Source organism: Lytechinus pictus, chromosome 5 (genome assembly GCF_037042905.1).
Source record: "Lytechinus pictus isolate F3 Inbred chromosome 5, Lp3.0, whole genome shotgun sequence".
Lineage (NCBI taxonomy): Eukaryota > Metazoa > Echinodermata > Echinoidea > Temnopleuroida > Toxopneustidae > Lytechinus > Lytechinus pictus.
The window spans coordinates 52,231,589-52,251,781 of NC_087249.1; the positions used below are offsets into that span (position 1 = coordinate 52,231,589).

The 20,193-nt window shown below is 36.4% G+C and overlaps 2 protein-coding genes across 3 annotated transcripts; both read left to right on the forward strand.

Moving 5' to 3' along the window:
• The first annotated feature begins 1,675 nt into the window (after positions 1 to 1,675).
• LOC129261100 (lengsin-like) lies at positions 1,676 to 19,259 on the forward strand. 2 transcript variants are annotated; one of them, XM_064099234.1, is made up of 3 exons: positions 1,686 to 2,123; positions 8,468 to 9,835; positions 10,563 to 19,259. In XM_064099234.1, the coding sequence occupies exon 2, from the start codon at positions 8,475 to 8,477 to the stop codon at positions 9,810 to 9,812; it is 1,338 nt and encodes a 445-aa protein (XP_063955304.1). In that variant the 5' UTR covers positions 1,686 to 2,123; positions 8,468 to 8,474; the 3' UTR covers positions 9,813 to 9,835; positions 10,563 to 19,259. The 2 variants fall into 2 exon arrangements, with proteins under 2 accessions (XP_054755120.2, XP_063955304.1); XM_054899145.2 differs by having other exon boundaries at positions 1,676 to 2,123; positions 8,468 to 19,259.
• LOC135154067 (lengsin-like) lies at positions 14,476 to 19,259 on the forward strand. Its single transcript, XM_064099235.1, has one exon. It carries the CDS (start codon positions 14,476 to 14,478, stop codon positions 15,265 to 15,267), a length of 792 nt encoding a protein of 263 aa, XP_063955305.1. The 3' UTR covers positions 15,268 to 19,259.
• Positions 19,260 to 20,193: the final 934 nt, after the last annotated feature.

Consider the following 20,193-nt stretch of genomic DNA (forward strand, 5'->3'; position numbering starts at 1 on the left):
TACGAGGTCAGATTCTGTCTGCGGTCGGTCGGTCTTTATCCCAAATAAATATGTTTTCGCCATGTCCTCACCAGGTGAACTCTTGCTTGACCATTTGACGTCATTGCTCGTTCTTCTCGCTCATCCCTACTATTATAATCGTACGGATTATTATTATAATTTTTTGTTTGTTTGGGGGGAGGGGTGGGGGTATACGTACATTATATTACCACCCCATTTTTGGTATTCATAGACAGTATGTTATCTTGAAGCGGGTTTATTGATGGTCATTTTTAATGATCGTGACATAAATTACTGAACTACAGTTGGGTATGATGACCAAATAACATGCTAGAACTATAGTCAGAATTCTGAATGGTGCCTCGGATGGTGCCCAAATCATATTTTCACTGGGTGTATCTTATGAGAGACTATTATCATAACTCCGATATTAATCCTAGTTTGCTCGACTTTAAAAAGTTGCTTTCAGTCATCTCAAATAATGTGTAGAAAATGAGTGAGTATACAAATTAAAGTCTAATCATAGGAAGCTGTTATACTGGCCGAGGAAACGGTGGTGTTCCTTTAAATCCTTGTCAGGAGTAACTATGAGAATGGGCGAAGGGACTTCTGGGTACCTTCTGCAAATCAATTTGGGGCATTGCAAACCACAATATAAACCTGCAAAACAGTGGAAATGGTTAAAATAAAGATGGGTTGAACAAATAATATTTTAAATTGGTATAATACCACATGATTGAGAGCATATTTCGGTAGAAATTTTTAATGTTCTATATCAGGTATGGGTATGACAGGGGGAGGGGGATTTATTCGAATAATAATTGCTTATACGCATTATTATGTAAATGAAAAGAAGAAATTACGAACTGACGGAGACGAACCTGATTAATCTGTAACATTCAGGGCTTTTGCAACGAAATCGATTCACATTGTAAATATTTTATTTTTATGTTAAATCTTTCTTATCTAATAAAAAATAGTTCAGAAAATATGGGAAATAATAATATCCAAACTTTTAAGTATATAGTGTCATTAGTATCATAGGTCTATAATTTTCTTAAAGTGTGCAGTAGGCCTATTATTATGCAAACCATTCCTCTCCTCCCTCAAATATGGTGCTCGGATACTGGATTTTCGACAGTTTATTTATTATTTCATTATCGAGTTTTGACTAACCATATAATGATAATAATAATAATGATTATAATAATATAAATAATAATGATAACAATATATGATAATAATAATAAAAATAACATAATAATAATAATAATAACAATGATAACGATAATAACGATAATAATATATGGTTTGTATAGCACACCTGCTGTGTTAGGTGTTCAAGGCGCTTCTATATTATATACCCTATATTCATAGGGTATATACTTTTTTTTTGGTGTACAAATCATCTTACTTGAATATTCATTATTTACTATTTTAAAAAAAATCTGAAACCCAGGCAGATCACCACAGGCCCGGACCACAGGCAAGCAAGGAGTTGTTTACAACGCCTATTATCGGCTGTAACAGCCCATACACGAGCGCATAGCATGACGTGTTTTGACGTTCAAAACAAAGGCCGTGTTCATGATCTCTCCACGTGCTGGTAACTATGGTGGCCCTTATGGTGGCCCTGAAGGGACATCGCAAATATAGACCAAATCGCGAATATTCACGACGAAATTCACGACATCGTGAATTTCGTCGCCAATTTCGTCGCGAATTATTCACGACGAAATTCACGACGTCGTGAATTTCGTCGCCAATTTCGTCGTGAATTTGTTTTGCTTGCCTGGGCGGTATGCGGGTTGAAACCAATTCGTCTGCTGCTAATTCCTCCACTGCAGGGTCGATACATTCATTCAGTCTAATGCAATTCTGTCCATTAACTTTTCGCCTAACAACCATATGGTCCAATAACCATTTGGTCCAGTCATCACTTCGTCTAATCACCAGTTCGTCGATGACCATTTCGTCTCATAACTAGTTGGTCTAATTGGTCGTGAATTTCGTCACCAATTTCGTCGTGAATATTCGCGATTTGGTCTATTCGATGTCCCTTCAGGGCCACCATATATTTTGTGGACACTGGACAGTATGTTATGATCTCATTTTAAGGCAGGGTAAGTTCACTTCTGTGCACCTTCCATGCTAGAATATATATATTATGACTTTGGCCTATTATCGTGATGCATGTTATTCGATTTTGTAATTTTATTTTACTCATCAATTCGGTTACAGGGGATTACAGGTGTGAATATGAATATTGTGTGTTTTTACACGAGTGGATATATATACGGTAGTACATGCAGCAAAATAGTCCAATGACTGCGTGACGTATTATGTTGATTTCCGTTACTCCTATACTCGTATAGGCCTATTTCTATAGTTTGTATAAGATTTGTATTTTTCTTTTTTTACACACTCAGTGCAGCTTTAGTTTTCGTACATTGATATCATATCTCTGTATCAGTATATTGCGTTTTTTTTTAATTCTGCTCCTCTAATGAGAAGTAATAGTAATCTTTGTCATAACTGTTGTAAACTACAATCAATTGGAGTCAATGCATTATGTGTTCCTTGCAGTTCAGAAATATTCCCTTTTAATCATTATCAAGATGATGATGAATTTATATTGTCTGTATTTACTTTTTTTCATTTAGAAAAAAATATTAATGAAGAAAAATATAACTCTTTATCTGTTAACCCTCTTAGTCTAAATGATATTGGGAATGACTTGAATACATTACAATTCTCACTTGATGATAATGATGTAATAAATGATCCCTGTACGTATATGTTTTCTGATGATTTCGTCCAAAAATATAAATCTACTCCTCAAACTTTTTCAATACTACATGTCAATTCAAGGAGCCTGGTTCGTAACTATGATGAATTACAACTTCTACTCAATTCATTAAAGGGATGGTCCGGGCTGAAAATATTTATATCTTAATACATAGAGTAGAATTCACTGAGCAAAATGCCGAAAATTTCATCAAAATCGGATAACAAATAATAAAGTTATTGAAGTTTAAAGTTTTGCAATATTTTGTGAAAACAGTCGTCATGAATATTCATTAGGTGGGCTGATGATGTCACATCTCCACTTTCCGTTCTCTTATGGTATTACATAAAATCATATTTTTTTCATTATTTCATACTTGTGTGAATAATATGTCTCCCTTATAAGGAAATAAGTTGCATCAATAAATATCTAATGCACTAAATCAGTTGTCATTTCAATTTTTCTAGTTCTTGGAGGAAAAAATTTGAATAAACCTCATTTCATATAATAAAATACAAAAGAACAAGTGGAGATGTGACATCATCAGCCCACCTAATGAATATTCATGACGACTGTTTTCCCCAAATATTGCTAAACTTTAAAATTCAATAACTTTGTTATTTGTTATCCGATTTTGATGAAATTTTGACATTGTGCTCAGTGAATTATACTCTATTTATTAAGCTATAAATACTTTCAGCCCGGACCATCCCTTTAAATTATAGGTTTACAATTATTGGAATTTCTGAAACTTGGTTTCGTAGCAATATTCTACTTCATATGTTTGAAATCGATGGATACTCACTTGTCCATATAGATAGACTTAATAAACACGGAGGAGGAGTAGCTTTATATATTAGAGACGATATTGAATATAATTTATGTTCTGATATATCTTTTAGCCGTGATCATTGTGACACTCTCTTTATTGAAATTCAACAACCCAAAAAGAAAGCAATTATTATTGGATGTGTTTACAGAGTACCTAATACTGATATTGCCATGTTTGAAGAAACACTCTCAAGTATTTTTGTCAATATTAATCCACATAATAAAGAAATATATGTTAGGTGATTTCAATATCAATTTACTAAATTATGATATCAATTATAAAACTAGTCATTTTTGGATACTCTGTTTTCATATGGTTTATTTCCATCTATTACTAAACCAACACGGGTAACTAGACATTCTGCAACTTTGATTGAAAACATTTTTACCAATTGTATTCATATGCATAAAAACTGTGGGATAATATATTCCGATATCTCAGATAATTTCCCGATTTTTTGTTTGAAAGATGAATTACCAATTTCTATTAATCCACCTTCTTGTACAAAATCACGCGTTATTACAAATGAGAAAATTAACTTATTTAAAAGTAAACTACACTTGATTGACTGGTCAGTCATTTACTGTCAAACAGATGTTAATATATCTTATGAACTATTCATTCATAAACTTAGTCATTTATATTTCGAATGTTTTCCACTTGTAAAGAGGAAAGTCCGTAACAAATACGATAAGCCTTGGATCACAAACGGTATTAGCAAATCTATTAAGAAAAAACATAAACTTTACTGTCGTTATCTAAAGAAGGCTGACATTTTTAAATCGTGATAAATATGTTAGGTACAAGAATATTTTAACTGGTATCATTCGTCAACGTAAAAAATATATTATGAAAACTTATTTAAAAACGTGAAAGGTAACATGAAAAAAACTTGGTCCGTAATAAACAAGCTCCTGGGTAAGAGAAAAAAGTCAATACCTTCTCATATGTACTACAATCAAACCAAAATATTGGGTAGGGGGTAAAGCTTCTATTGCTGAAGCATTCAATAATTATTTTGTTGATATCGGTAAGATTACACAAGAAAGGATACCCATTTCCTCGTCTCATTTTCATGACTATTTATTCAACCGTGTACCAATTTCACTATTCTTTAACCCAACTTCCCATACCGAAATACTTAATGTTCTCTCTTCCATGAAATCATCTGTCTCACCAGGTTCAGACTGCATTGCAGCACATGTTATTAAGGCATGTATCCATTCTATTATTAACCCACTTTGCTTTATATTCAATGAATCAATGTCGCAAGGCACTGTTCTTGATAAACTTAAGACTGCTATGATAGTACCCATTTACAAAAAGGGTGATAAGCATGACATCATTAATTATAGACCTATTGCCCTTTTATCTTTCTTTTCAAAAATGCTAGAAAAAATCATTTATACGCGGCTTTTCAAATTCCTCTCGTCCAATGACATATTAATACCACAACAATTTTGATTTAGAAAAGATTTTTCTACAGAACTTGGTGTATTAAATTTAATAAACATTATATCACAAGCAATCGATGATAGCAACTATTGTCTTAGTGTATTTATGGACCTCTCAAAGGCATTTGACACCATCGATCATCACATTTTGATAAGTAAATTAGAAAACTATGGTGTTAGAGGGGTTCCATTACAGTGGTTCACCAGTTATTTGATACATAGAAGGCAACAAGTGGTGGTCGATGGTGTCAAATCTAATCTAAGTTATATATCTTGTGGAATTCCTCAGGGGTCTGTGTTAGGCCCCCTTCTCTTTCTTTTATATATAAATGATATAATTAATTGCTCCTCAGTTTTACGATTTTCATTATTTGCTGATGATACCACTGTTACACTTACTCACAAAAAATTAATGATCTTATATCATCAGCAAATGATGAATTGGATAAACTACCTAAATGGTTCGTTTGTAATAAACTGCTCTTGAATTCTGAGAAGACCAAGTATATAATTTTTTGAGGGAGAGGTAAGACGGTCCCTCTGAATATTACTAATCTTATTATTGGTGGTAATGTTATCTCTAAAGTTGACAGTATCCAATTTTTAGGTGTCTTTTTAAATGAATATCTTTCTTGGAAACCCCATCTCAACTCAGTTTGTACTAAAATATCAAGATCTATCGGGGTTCTCTGCAGACTTAGACTTTTTATGCCTCAGACTATGTTGACTACTTTATATAACAGTATTATTCTCCCACACTTAAACTACTGTAATATTGTCTGGGGGCACACATTTAAAACTCACTTAGATAAGTTATGCATTCTACAAAAGAAAGCAATCCGAATTATATGTAATGCTGCATTTAATAGTCACTCCAAACCGCTATTTACCCAATTAAACATTTTACAATTAAATAGCTTAATATCATTGAATTCTCTTGTTTTCATGTACAAGTTCCACACTAAAATTTTACCTCCTACCTTAAGAGATATTTTTGCTCCAAATTCATCAGTTCATACTTACAATACTCGTCAATGTGATCTCATTCGTCTCCCCCAAGTTCGAACTTCTGTCGTTTCTAATTCTTTTAAAATGACTTTCCCTAAATTATGGAATAAACTTCCCAATGACATTAAAAACAGCTCCACTATTACTAGATTTAAAAAGTTATGCAGGGCAATGTTAACCTCTTAACCTTATGAAATTACCAATTTTTTTTTTGGCTGCATGAGTGTGTTATTATGTTTGTGTTTTTGATAATTGTTGATATATATGTTACCTGGTGGCCCCTTTTATAAGCCTTGCTTCTCCGGGGTCACCTTACCATCATTGTAATTTCCCTTCATTGTTGTTAATTTGTTTGTATTGTTTTTGTATTTGATGGTTAACAATAAATTGAATTGAATTGAATTGAATTTCTCTGTCCGAGTGAGGGGGGGGGGGGCACTTACATTGACGGCTGGATACCATGCACGACCAAAAAAAAACACGTAAAAAGGATGTCTTTTTCAAGATAGGGCACGTTACGTTTCTAACGAAATCAGGGTGTCAAAAATAATGTTGGAAAAATGGGTATTAATTTTGCTAGGAAAGCTACGTGTTTAAAGTCAAATTTGCGAGGGTAATAAAAAGACTACAAATTTTTATAAAGGATTTTTGCCCCAACAGTCAATACTTGTTAAGGGGTGCATTTTCAGAATATTGAAAATACTTGTTTAGTGTGCTTTTCGAGACTCCATGGTCGCGCATAGTATCCATTCGTCAATGGAAGTGCCCCCCCCCCTTCGTGTACTATGTCATGCCTATCATGTTACTCGGCCATTCCATTAATTGTGACATTTACACAAAATTTCAATGTCTTAATGTCAATTACTTGAAAATCGTATACTGTGGACTTGTATTTCCTATTTATTTCTACCAAAGTATTGATAATACACATGTCCAGCAAAAAATTGAATAATTTACACTCATTTTTGTAGAAGATATTTCAATTTGTTTGTTGTGACTCGCGTGACGCGACACAATGAGATTCTTGACCTTACTGTATTTGTCTGTAATTTCCTCGCAAGCAGGGGTGGCGGAACCGGGGTCAGGGGGGGGGGGGCGGGGCACTTGCCCCCTCCCCCAAAAATCCAATAGGAAAAACCAATTTTTTTTTTTTAAATGGAAAGTGCCTTTCTGTTATTGCGTAATTTGTCTTAAAAAATATTGACCTGACAAAAGTCTCATTTTCAGGAGAGAAAATATGACATTTGTACAGTGGTGAACACAAAATTAGGGGTACTTGTTTTGGGTTCCAATAGACCTTAAAGGGCTATTTTCGTGAAGAATTTGTCATTTCCAGGGCCTCTAAGTATAACAGTGTTTGAACCACTGACAGAGTCACCCTGGTAAAATAAGACGTAATAAATGAATAAATAAATAAATGAAAATAAATTTCCATTTTTGTGTCTCCTGCATAGCAGAATGAGACTACATGTATATAGGCGCCGCTTTCCGACGGCGGCCTCAACAACAAATCTTAACCGAAGGTTAAGTTTTTGAAATGACAGCATTGACCTAGTTCATGAAACTTGGCCATAAGGTTAATCAATAAACAACATCGTGCCCGAATTTCAGGTCACATGACCAAGGTCAAAGGTCATTTAGGGCAATGAACTTAGACCATGTTAGGGGAATCAATAATATCGTAATCTTAACCTAAGGTTAAGTTTTTGAAATGTCATCACAACTTACAAAGTATATAAACATAGTTCATTAAACTTACACATAAAGATAATGAAGTATTACTGAATACCCTGCTTGAGTTTCAGGTCACAAGACCAAGGTCAAAGGTCATTTAAGGTCGATGAACTTTGGCCATGTTGTAGGTAATTGTTAAATTGCCATCATAACTTTGAAGGTTTATGGATTTAGTTAATGAAATATGGACATTGGGGTAATCCAGTATCATTGCTCATCTTGCACAAGTCGTAGGTCACTTGATCAAGGTCAAATGTCATTTAGGGTCAATGAACGTAGTATTTTTAATGTTATTATAAATGGTGTTTTTTGTGAATAATTATTTTATAGTCATTTCCAAAGTCAGCACTGCTGCTATATTGAATCGCGTAATGCAGGCGAAACTGCCAAAGGCGCTCCACTTGTTATTTACTTACTTCATTAAATGCGAAACTTGAAATGTGTTTGTTAATAACATCAGACTTTTTACGAATACATCCAATAATATGGATGGATGATCCCCCTCCCAACCCCCCCCCCCCCACATTCGACAATGGTGGATTTGCCCCAGAACATCATACCGTACGTATTCGGCTTTTTTAGAGATAAATATGAAATGAATAATAATATTAATGATTATTTGTATTTCATTGTCTTTTCTTCAACTTTCAGGGGAGCAATGGATGTCAATGAGATCGTCTCTAGTTTCGAATACAATGATATTTCCTTTGTAAGGTTTGAGCAAACGGACCTGTACGGCGTCGCCAGGTCCAAGACGATTCCTGCCCAACACTTCAAGCATAAAGCTGTGAATGGACTCAACTTCTACCTCGGTCACCTCGGCTATGATCCTCAAGCTGGATTTGTAGAGGACAGTGCCTATACTGCAGCGGCAGGGCAATGTGATGCTGTATGTTTCCCAGACCTTGAAACTTACCAAAAGCTACCATGGAGCAAGAGGACTGCTCGGATTCTGATCGAGCCAACGTACAAGGGAAAGTTAGTTGAAGCCCATCCGAGGGTGGTGGCAAGGAGACAACTGGAGAAGCTGAAGGAGATGGGATATTCGCTTCTGTCAGCTCACGAGCACGAGTTCTATCTGGTGGAGAAGGAATCTCGGAAACCCATTGATGACGTTGTCAACATCCGGTCTACGATTCGGCTGGCTGCTTGTGAAGATATAGTGTACACCTTTTTGGATGGATTGATAGGTGCTGGTGTTGATATGGAATGCGCAGAGACCGAGTACGGCCCTGGGCAAATTGAGATCTCATACAGACCAGCGTTTGGGATTCGAGCAGCGGACAACGCTCATACTTACAAGACAGGAATTAAGGAGATGGCTCTCAAGAATGGCTACATGGCAACCTTCATGTCCAAACCATTCCCCAACAGGAGCGGATCAGCTTGTCATTTCTGCCATTCCTTGTGGGACATCCCAGGTGAGACACCTCTACTCTACGATGCCGACCGTCCTACAGGGATTACATCCGTTGGTGAACATTGGATTGCGGGTCTCCTCGAGCACACCCCTGCAATCTCTTTGCTTATGGCACCGACTATCAACTGTCTAAAGCGATATCTCCCAAACTCCTTTGCACCATCCAATGCAACGTGGGGCATAGACAATCGCACGTGCGCTTTTCGAGTAAAACTGAATGGTAAAGAAGGTACCTATATCGAGAATCGATTAGGGGCCAGTGGTTGCAATCCTTACATCGCCTTAGCTGCTACCGTGGCTGCAGGAATGGATGGTATCAACAGGAAACTACCATTGCCACCCTGTGTGAAAGAAACCGGAAATGCCTACAACCTTGAGGACATCCCACCTGGTACTGCGAACGTTCCAACCGATATGGAAGAAGCCATGAGAACCCTCCAAGCAGACGATATCATTACTTCGGCTCTTGGGAAAGAGTTCATAGAATGCTTCCTTGCTGCAAAGAGACATGAAGTTCTTCTACAAGAAAAGAATGATGAAAATTGGGAACAAGATCTCTTCTTTGAATACATGTAGAGCTGAGATAAGATCATAAAAATGTAGGCGCAATATAATATTAATAACTATCATTCCTTAATTGGGATCTGATAAGTGGTGATTAGGTCTATGAGTGTAGACTCTGTGAGCGATAAATGTACATATTTAGAATTTTGTTTATCTTTCAAAAATGTATCGATATGCATGTAATTGACATTTATAAGACAGGGATCTTTACCTTGCTATCAGAATTCATCTTATGAAAATACTTGTTACCCACCTATGCATCGTAATGTTTACCACAGGGTCTTTTTCCTGTGGATAATTAGCATTATAATTGTTTAGATCCTATTTACCTCTCCCCCCCCCCTCTCTCCCCCTCTCTCTCTCTCTCTCTCTCTCCACCTCACATCCTCTCTCTTTCTTTCTTGCCATGTCTGCCTTTCTGACGGATCTCTCTCTTCTCTGTCTCTTCTCCTCCAGTCACTTAGTGTTCCGATCTTCCCCTTTCATTTACCGTCAGATAGGACTGGTAAGCAATATACAGTACAGTATTCAGTTCTAACTCGGTTTTTATGCCTATAAGAAAACGGGTTCTCTTTCTCCCTTCATCTTTCTATGTAACTTCAGTAGAAAAAAATGATCTCAGCACAAATTTTGTATAGATTAAAATGATCTTTATTATAATTGAGGAATAAATTCCTAGTTATGGTTGTTTATTAATATTTTGAAAATGATATAGGTATACAGTATAGTATTCATTTCTAACTCTGTTTTTATACCTATTAGAAATCGGGTTGTCGAAAGTGTGTGCACAGTATTATCTTCATGGTGAATTAAGAAGAGGTGGTAGGTTATAACAGCTCATTCAATAAAGAACACAGACAAGGTAAGAAGTTACACTTCCGGTCTTCAAATCGATAAATTTCTCAGAACAGCAGTACTGTACATCTTCTTGGACAAGAACAAAGCGGCAAAAATATATTTGCAGTATGTTTTTAGTTAAAAAAAAACATTCAAATAATGTTCTACTAATATAATTGAAGAATGTATTCCTTGTATAAAGACAGGCTATAGCTATACAAGCTATATCTTTGAAGTAGGCCTATAATGTCTTAAAACCTAAGTATATAGGCCTAATTATGTTGCATTATGAATTGTAGAGCGGTTTAAACTGGGTGACCCACGAAGAACACTTGCGCCTTACAGCGCTTTCTGTGCGGTAATTCTGCTGCGGTGTTATCATGGTTATAGTGGCTGATTTTGATAGTGACTTGTTAGGGCTGACAACACCGCCACTAACTTTTTCCCATCAGAGTACGCATGCGCGTGGACTAATAAGTAAACGTAAAGTTCGGAATTAACCAGTTCTAAGTTAACCATAGCGTTAGTCGGCATTAGACAGGTCCAGATTTGAGATAAAGTTAATGCCCTAGCCTAGGCTAGCCCTATCATATAGCCTAGCATTTTGTCTTGTAAATTGGATAAGTGTTTAAGAATTGGATCTAGATATAAATCTAAGCCTAAAGCCTATATAAGGGTACCGGTAATTTGAGGGTGCTGATTCAATCATGGTAACGTATGGAAGCTTAAAAGTGCCACCCAGATGTTCAAATAACCATCTCGTCATGTCTACATCTCTTAGGGAAAAGGATAAGATGACGAGATCTCGGATCTCGTCATGTCTACATCCCGTAGAAGAGATGATCAGATTGCAAGATCTTGGATCTCGTCATGTCTACATCTTTTAGAAGAGATGATCAGATGGCAAGATCTTGGATCTCGTCATGTCTACCTCTTTTAGAAGAGATAATCAGATCTCAATAATTATCTTGGATCCGAGATCTTACCATCTGATCATCTCTCCCACAACATGTAGACATGACGAGATCCAAAATCATATCATCTGATCATCTCTCCCATAGGATGTAGACAGACGAGATCCAAGATCTTGCCATCTGATCATCTCTCACACAGGATGTAGACATGACGAGATCCAAGATCTTGTCATCTGATCATCTCTCACACGGGATGTAGACATGACGAGATCTAAGAGCTTATCATATGATCATTTCTTCCACGGGATGTAGACATGACGAGATCCAAGATCTTGCCATCTGATCATCTCTCACACGGGATGTAGACATGACAATATCTAAGATCTTATCCTTTTCCCTAAGAGATGTAAACATGACGAGATGATTATCTGAACATCTGGGTGGCACTTGTAAGCTTCCATAGCAACGTAAACGCTAACGACCACAAATGTGTACTCTTATTCCGAAGACGCAAGTCATGAATATTCATATTGGGGTTCGGAACTGCGGTGGAAACAATAATTTTAAGTCATTACGTATTGAAGTTAATGACGTCTTGAATTAGTGATGTATCAAATTGAACAAATCTTAGTTAAAATAAGTAAAACGTCTTTAGAGTATGTGGGCCAATCAGAAAGCATATTATATTGAAAGAAATTGGGTAAATTAATGCAAACAACTTATGGCAACCCTCTTGTAAATGATAAACAGTAAAAGAAAAGAAAATAAGATGATAATATTCTCTCATTGTCATTTCTTGCACTATATATATATATATGCTTAATGAGTATATTTAATCCATCCATCAATCGCTCAATAAAGATATAACAGTACAGGCTGATCTTCGAATGATCTTTACAGTGCGTAATACAATATTCATACTTATCCAAAAACAAACATATTTTCTAGATTTAAAAAGAAGCTTTCATTGTATCAGACGACTTTTTGTTCGAAGCACTTAGCACTGAACCCGAGACCCCAAACTTATCACTATCTACTATAGGCTGGTGTTTTCCGATTAAATGGGGGGGGGGGGCTTTACTGAGCTAGAAGATTATTTTCCATCGGCGGCAGATAGGCCTACAATCAGAAAAGGTATGTAACTCCGTAAATCAGGGACAGCCTTTTTATGTTAAAAAATCCAAATTTCGAGACAATATGCTTTCATCTTGTGCCTCAATTTCTTTGATCTGATAACCCTTTATCAAAATGGTATCGTGATCTAGTTAACTTTTTAAAATCTGACATTCTACGACAATGGATGTCCGTAATGCGAAGGACTTGCTTGAAAGTATTTTCGGTCTGACCAAGAGCCGCGATGTCACGATCTTGCCTTAAGACCTGTTTGCAATACAGGGGCGGATCCAGCTTTCATCAATCGAGGGGGGGGGGGGAGCGAAGGGCGGGAAAGTTTTTCAGCCATATTTTCCCCTATCGGCCGCCGCTGAAAGCTTATTTTTCTAGTTCATTATATGGGGTATCCTAACTAAAGTCTTAAGTTTTAAATATACCCAGTTGTTGTGTCTCCAGGCGGTATGTGTCGGAGCAATCGATTTTAGACAGCCATTTTGGAAAAGTTAACATGCAAAGTTTAATCAATTTTTTATAGAAAGTGTTAGGAAAAAGGCCCATTATAAAGAACAAAATTGACGAAGATTATTTATTGAATTCATTTTTTTCTTGCGTAATCTAAAGACAAAAAGACCGGGCAAAAAGAAGACTCCAAAACTGTAGTGTCCGGACACCGTACGACACCCCCCCCCCCCCATCCTACCACCGGCGTAAATCCAAGCAGAGGACGGGGCGGTGAACCTATTGTTGGGGGGAGTGGTGATCTATTGAATGATGATCCACTCGAATGGTATCGCTTCACGGATTTACGTCAGTGCATCCTACATCTAAAGCCCCCATCACACTTATTCGGAATCAGCAGGAATCAAGCAGAAGCTGGAAAGAAAAAATATTCAAAAAATCTAGAAATTTTTGGGAGGAACTTATGAATTCACCAACTGGAGTTGAAATTCAGTAAATTGACCAGGTGTATCATCATACACTAGTCAAAATGAACCGCAATGGAGTCAGATTGATAATTCGTGCTACGTTCTTGGACATTCTATGGGCATTCTAAATATCCTGACTGCATTCTGAGTGCATTCGAAATATTTTTTGTCATTTCTTTTGGCCGTCCCGAAGGTTTTGGTCATGTTCAAAACATTCGAGGGATATTTTCGAACGGTGTTCGGAGTAGATTTAAATGACCAACTGATGGTCAAACAATAGTCCTTTCATTCAGGCCAATTCTGCTTGATTCGGAATAAGTGTGATGGGGGCTTTAGCGTTATTCTTATCTCATATTTATATTGCGCATGCGAGAGAACGAACGAGGTCTGCACAACCTCGATGCGCTCCAGTTAACTCGTATAGTTAGACGCCTTTCGGTCTGAGGTTCGGATCAAGCTCTGCTTTAATGTTTTTCCGTGAACGCCAGTTTTGTACCGCGGAATTATAATACGTTGAACAGGAAGGTTATTCGCTATCTTGTGGACAGCATGCTATCAATATCATCTGATTTTAATGCTGGGTAAGTTAATGCATCTTCCATTCTAGAATCATTGACTTTGGCCTATTGGGCATGATAATGATGCCTGCATACGATTTTGTATGACTGATGAGTGACGTACAGGTGGTTGGTCAGACGTCCCGGATTTTAGGGGACAGTCCTCTGCCTCACCAATTTGTCCCGCGTTCCGAATATGGCTCTGTCCGCGCATCCCGCGCCGGAAACCCATTGATGATGTTTCAACATCCGGTCTACGATTCGGCTGGCTGCTTGTGAAGATATAGTGTACACCTTTTTGGATGGATTGATAGGTGCTGGTGTTGATATGGAATGCGCAGAGACCGAGTACGGCCCAGGGCAAATTGCGATGTCCTACAGACCAGCGTTTGAGATTCGAGCAACGGACAACGCTCATACTTACAAGACAGGAATTAAGGAGATGGCTATCAAGAATGGCTTCATGGCAACCTTCATGTCCAAGCCATTCCCCAACAGGAGTGGATCAGCTTGTCATTTCTGTCATTCATTGTGGGACATCCCAGGTGAGACACCTCTACTCTACGATGCCGACCGTCCTAAAGGGCTAACATCCGTTGGTGAACATTGGGTTGCGGGTCTCCTCGAGCACACTCCTGCAATCTCTTTGCTTATGGCACCGACTATCAACTGCCTAAAGCGATATCTCCCAAACTCCTTTGCACCATCCAATGCAACGTGGGGCATAGACAATTGCACGTGCGCTTTCCGAGTAATACTGAATGGTAAAGAAGGTACCTATATCGAGAATCAATTATGGGCCAGTGGTTGCAATCCTTACATCTCCTTAGCTGCTACCGTTGCTGCAGGAATGGATGGTATCAAAAGGAAGCTTCCATTGCCACCCAGTGTCAAAGAAACCGGAAATGCCTACAACCTTGAGGACATCCCACCTGGTACTGCAAACGTTCCAACCGATATGGAAGAAGCCATGAGAACCCTCCAAGCAGACGATGTCATTACTTCGGCTATTGGGAAAGAGTTTATAGAATGCTTCCTTGCTGCAAAGAGACATGAAATTCTTCTACAAGAAAAGAATGAAGAAAATAGGGAACAAGATCTCTTCTTTGAATACATGTAGAGCTGAGATAAGATCATAAATACTTTAGGCGCAGTGATTTATGTTATACGTGGTACTCAGATTGGTATATCATTCCCTTAATTTGATCTGTGATCAGTTCTATGAGTGTGGACTCTCTGAGAGATTTATGGATACATATTTATTTTTTATCTTTCAATAAATGTATCGATATAATGACATTTATTAAGACAGTGACATTTACCTCGCCACAGTACTCAGGATTTATATTTTATGAAAATACTACATTGTGATTTTTACCACAGGGTCATTTTCCAATTGATTAGGTTATTTCCTATTTACCTCTTATTCAAGGTAGTATGCATCTCGCCATGTCGAAATATATTTTTGTTCAATCTATTTTCTTTTATTAATTTGATTCGGTGAGATAATAAATGTGGTCCTGTCTACTAACAATAATTATTTAGATTAAGTCGCCGTAATGACATAAGTATCTTTACAAGTCGATAAATTAAGGATAATAATATTCCGCATTTATATAGCGCTTAACACGTCGGGACGACATCTCTAAGTGCTTTACAGATATATTTCATTTCATTTCGTTTATTTCCATTTTCAACAATTACAGTTTATTTTGTACATTTTAACATACAAATAACAAAACATATTTCAAGTATTCCTGTACAAAAATTATATTCAATATTATTACATATCAGGTTGGAAATGGAGGAGGCTGCTAAAAAGCGGAGCTTGTAGAGTGCAGCCTCCTAATAAATATTCTTGTAGTTGCATAACATATAAAAATTAAAATAACAACTAGAGCATGAACCAGTTAAATTAAAAGGAAATAGGGGAAATTAAAATAGAAAAGGAAATAAAAAAAAGAGAGATTAAAGGTCTCCAGAATCCAGCCCCAGCACTCACAGACGGACCTCGTTGATCAACAGGAAAACGAAAGAGATGGAAAAGCGTACGTGACATGATAATCATGTTTGATTTAAAAAAAATACAAGAGTTTGAGTGATGAAGAGTTAAATTCAATGGTTATCTTGGAGAAATTTTTTAAACTTATATTTGAAAGAATTAAGGCTTGGTGATTCTTTGATGTTTTTATTAATAGTTCCCCAGAGTCTAGGGCCTTCAAAAGTAAAAATAGATTTTGCAAGGATGGTCCGGGGTAGTGGTAAGTGGAATTCATCTGATTGACGTGTGGGATATTTGTGAAGAGTTTTGTTTTTGTTAAATGAAGAATTAAATATGAATGGTAACATATTATTGTTTAACTGATACATGAATTGACCTAAGTTATATTGGTACAGTGTTTTTGTATCGCCTGCATAGCAGAGCGAGACTATAGGCGCCGCTTTTCCGACGGCGGCGGCGGCGGCGGCGGCGGCGTCAACATCAAATCTTAACCTAAGGTTAAGTTTTTGAAATGACATCATAACTTAGAAAGTATATGGACCTAGTTCATGAAACTTGGACATAAGGTTAATCAAGTATTACTGAATATCCTGCCTGAGTTTCAGGTCACATGACCAAGGTCAAAGGTCATTTAGGGTCAATGAACTTAGACCATGTTGGGAAAATTATTTTCAAAATCTTAACCGAAGGTTAAGTTTTGGAAATGACATCATAACTTAAAAAGTATATGGACCTAGTTCATGAAACTTGGGCATAAGGTTAATCAAGTATTAGTGAACATCCTGCTCGAGTTTCAGGTCACGTGACCAAGGTCAAAGGTCATTTAGGGTCAATGAACTTTGGTCAAGTTGGGGGTATTTGTTGAATTACTATCATAACTTTGAAAATTTATGGATCTAGTCCATGAAACTTAGACATAAGGTTAATCAAGTATTAGTGAACATCCTGCCTGAGTTTCAGGTCACATGACCAAGGTCAAAGGTCATTTAGGGTCAATGAACTTTGGCCAAGTTTGGGGGTATTTGTTGAATTACCATCATAACTTTGAAAATTTATGGATTTAGTTCATGAAACCTGGACATTAGGTTAATCAAGTACCACTGAATATCCTGTGCGAGTTTCAGGTCACATGACCATGGTCAATGGTCATTTAAGGTCAATGAACTTTGGCCGTGTTGGGGGTATATGTTAAATTACCATCCTAGCTCTGAAAGTTTATGGATCTAGTTCATAAAACTTGGACATAAGAGTAATCAAGTATCACTGAACATCTTGTACGAGTTTCAGGTCACATGACCATGGTCAAAGGTCATTAAAGGTCAATGAACTTTGGCCGTGTTGGGGGTATTTGTTGAATTACCATCCTAACTGTGAAAGTTTATGGATCTAGTTCATAAAACTTGGGATATAAGAGTAATCAAGCATCACTGAACATCCCCTGTGAGTTTCAGGTCACAAAACCAAGTCAAAGGTCAATAAACTTAGGCCATGTTGGGGTAATTGTTGAAGTGCCATCATAACTTTGAAAGTTTATGGATAGAGTGAATGAAATGTGGACATGGGTGTAGTTGACAGTCTTAAGTCTCCGTTCAAATGTCATTTATGGTCAATGAACGTGGTATTATGTCATAATATGAATGATGTTTTTGTGAATGATTATTTTATAGTAGTTTTCAAAGTTAGCACTGCTGCTATATTAAATTGCGTAATGCAGGCGAGACTGCCAGAGGCGTTCCACTTGTTATTTTTAGAATGTTATTGTTAAAAACAACTCATCTGTGTGAGATCTCCAGGACAAGTTGAAAATAACACGCAATGCCTTCTTTTGTAAAAGTAATATTCTATCAAGGTAGGTTGAGTGTGTATTTCCCCAAACAATTGCTCCATAATTTAAATATGGTAAAATTAATGTTGAATAAAGCATTTTTAGGGAGGAAGTTGGAAGAAAAAACTTAACTTTGTATATAACACCAATATTGCGTGAAATTGTATGACATATAAAGTCAATGTGTGTTTTCCAAGATAATTTGTTGTCTATTATGAGACCTAAAAATTTTGTTGTAGTAACAACTTCAATGTCTTTATTGTCCAATTTGATATGAAATGGCAATTGTTCTAAAGAATTGCTAAAAAGCATGCATTTCGTTTTTTGTACATTAATTGACAATTTGTTAGCCCTAATCCATTGTACCAATTTATCCAGTTCAGTGTTCAGTACATTTATTAAAATATCGGGGTTAGGATGAGAGTATAGTACATTTGAATCATCTGCAAAAAGGACATAAGATAATATTTCAGAGGAGTTCTGGATGTCATTTATATAGATTATAAATAAAAGAGGGCCCAGGAGGCTGCCTTGGGGAACACCCCAGTTAACATTTTGTAGAGAAGAATTTTTTTTCATTTATGCTTACGAATTGTTTACGATTTACGAGGTAGTTTCTGAACCACTCCAAGGCCTTCCCACGAACTCCGTAATTTTCAAGTTTGTAGAGCAGTATTTCATGATTTATAGTGTCAAAGGCCTTGGAGAGGTCCAGAAAAACACCTATTGTATGTTCAAAGTTGTCAATAGCTTTTGTGATTTTGTCAATAAATGAGAGAGTGGCATGAGATGTTTTTGGCGAAATCCAAATTGAAAATCAGAGATTATATTATATTTATTCAAAAAATTTAATAATCTTGTGTAGATCACCCTTTCCATAACTTTAGACAAAGTAGGTAATAAAGCTATCGGTCTATAGTTACATACATTAATCTTTTCTCCTTTTTTGTGCACTGGTATTATCTTTGATATTTTCATATTGTCAGGCGCGACGCCATTACTTAAAGAAAGGTTGAATATGTATACTAATGGATCAACAATATATTCTATAACATTCTTTAATAAAATATTGTCAATACCATCGTGACCACAGCTTTTTTTGTTTTTTAAGTTGTTCACTATATCTATTATTTCATTTCTATGTACTGGTACTAAAAATAAAGAATTAGGGTTTGGTTGGTGAATGAAATCCGTAATTTTTTTTTGTGTTAATGGTATATTGTCTGCAAGACTTTTTCCAATTTGTGTAAAGTATTGATTAAATATATCAGCTATACGAAAAGAATCATGAATTTCAACATTATTGTGCTTTATTGTTTTTATGCGTGCTTTTGTGCTTTGTTTATTTATGGCAGTGTTTATTGTTTTCCATGTTTTATTGATGTCGTGTTTGAAACGAATTAATTGATTTGTGAAATATTTCCGTTTTTCACTCCGCAATAATTTAGTGAGGGTATTTTTATATGTAGTATATTTACGATGTGACTTTTCTGAGCGATTAATTTTATCGGCATAGTATAAGTTATTTTTGCGATTTATTGATCGTAATATTGATTTCGATATCCAAGGAAGTCTTGGACTCTTTTTATAATTATTACATTTACTGACCAATGGTACATTATTATTACCCCAGTCATCGGATCCTTGCATGCCCGCATACAATGCATGCACCTTCTCCTCTCCCTGGGGAGCATTCCAACAAGAGTTCCAAGACTCAATTGCTAGGCATACTACATATAGTCTTTCGCATCCTACCGGGTACCCATTTAACACCTGGGTGGAGAGTGGCAAAATTGTGGATTGACGCCTTGCCAAAGGACGCTAGACCATAGTGGGATTCGAACACACGACCCTCAGTCCTTTTATTTTAATTTTTTTATATAATTGTGCAATATCAACAGTCTTTGTGCAGTATATAGGCCTATATTATTTTTCGAATTCGTCTTCGACCTCTTTCATATCCCTTCTTTTTGTTTATCTCCATTTTTTTTCTTTCTCTCCAACTCTCTCCCCTCCCTCTCTCTCTCTTTCTTTATTTCTTTCTTCCTTTCTTTCTTTCTATCTTTATTTCTGCTTTTTATCTTTCCTTCATATCAATAAACGAATATAGGTGTGTTTTTTGGCTATAGAAAGATATTAAATTACAGAGTGTGGGAGTGGAAACGATGGGAAACATAATTCAGAGAATTGAAAGTAGGATGAAGATGTTAATAGAGAAG

Excerpts from the sequence above, each read along its gene's own strand:
- LOC135154067 (XM_064099235.1), top strand. The coding sequence starts at position 14,476 with ATGGAATGCGCAGAGACCGAGTACGGCCCAGGGCAAATTGCGATGTCC.
- LOC129261100 (XM_054899145.2), top strand. The coding sequence starts at position 8,475 with ATGGATGTCAATGAGATCGTCTCTAGTTTCGAATACAATGATATTTCC.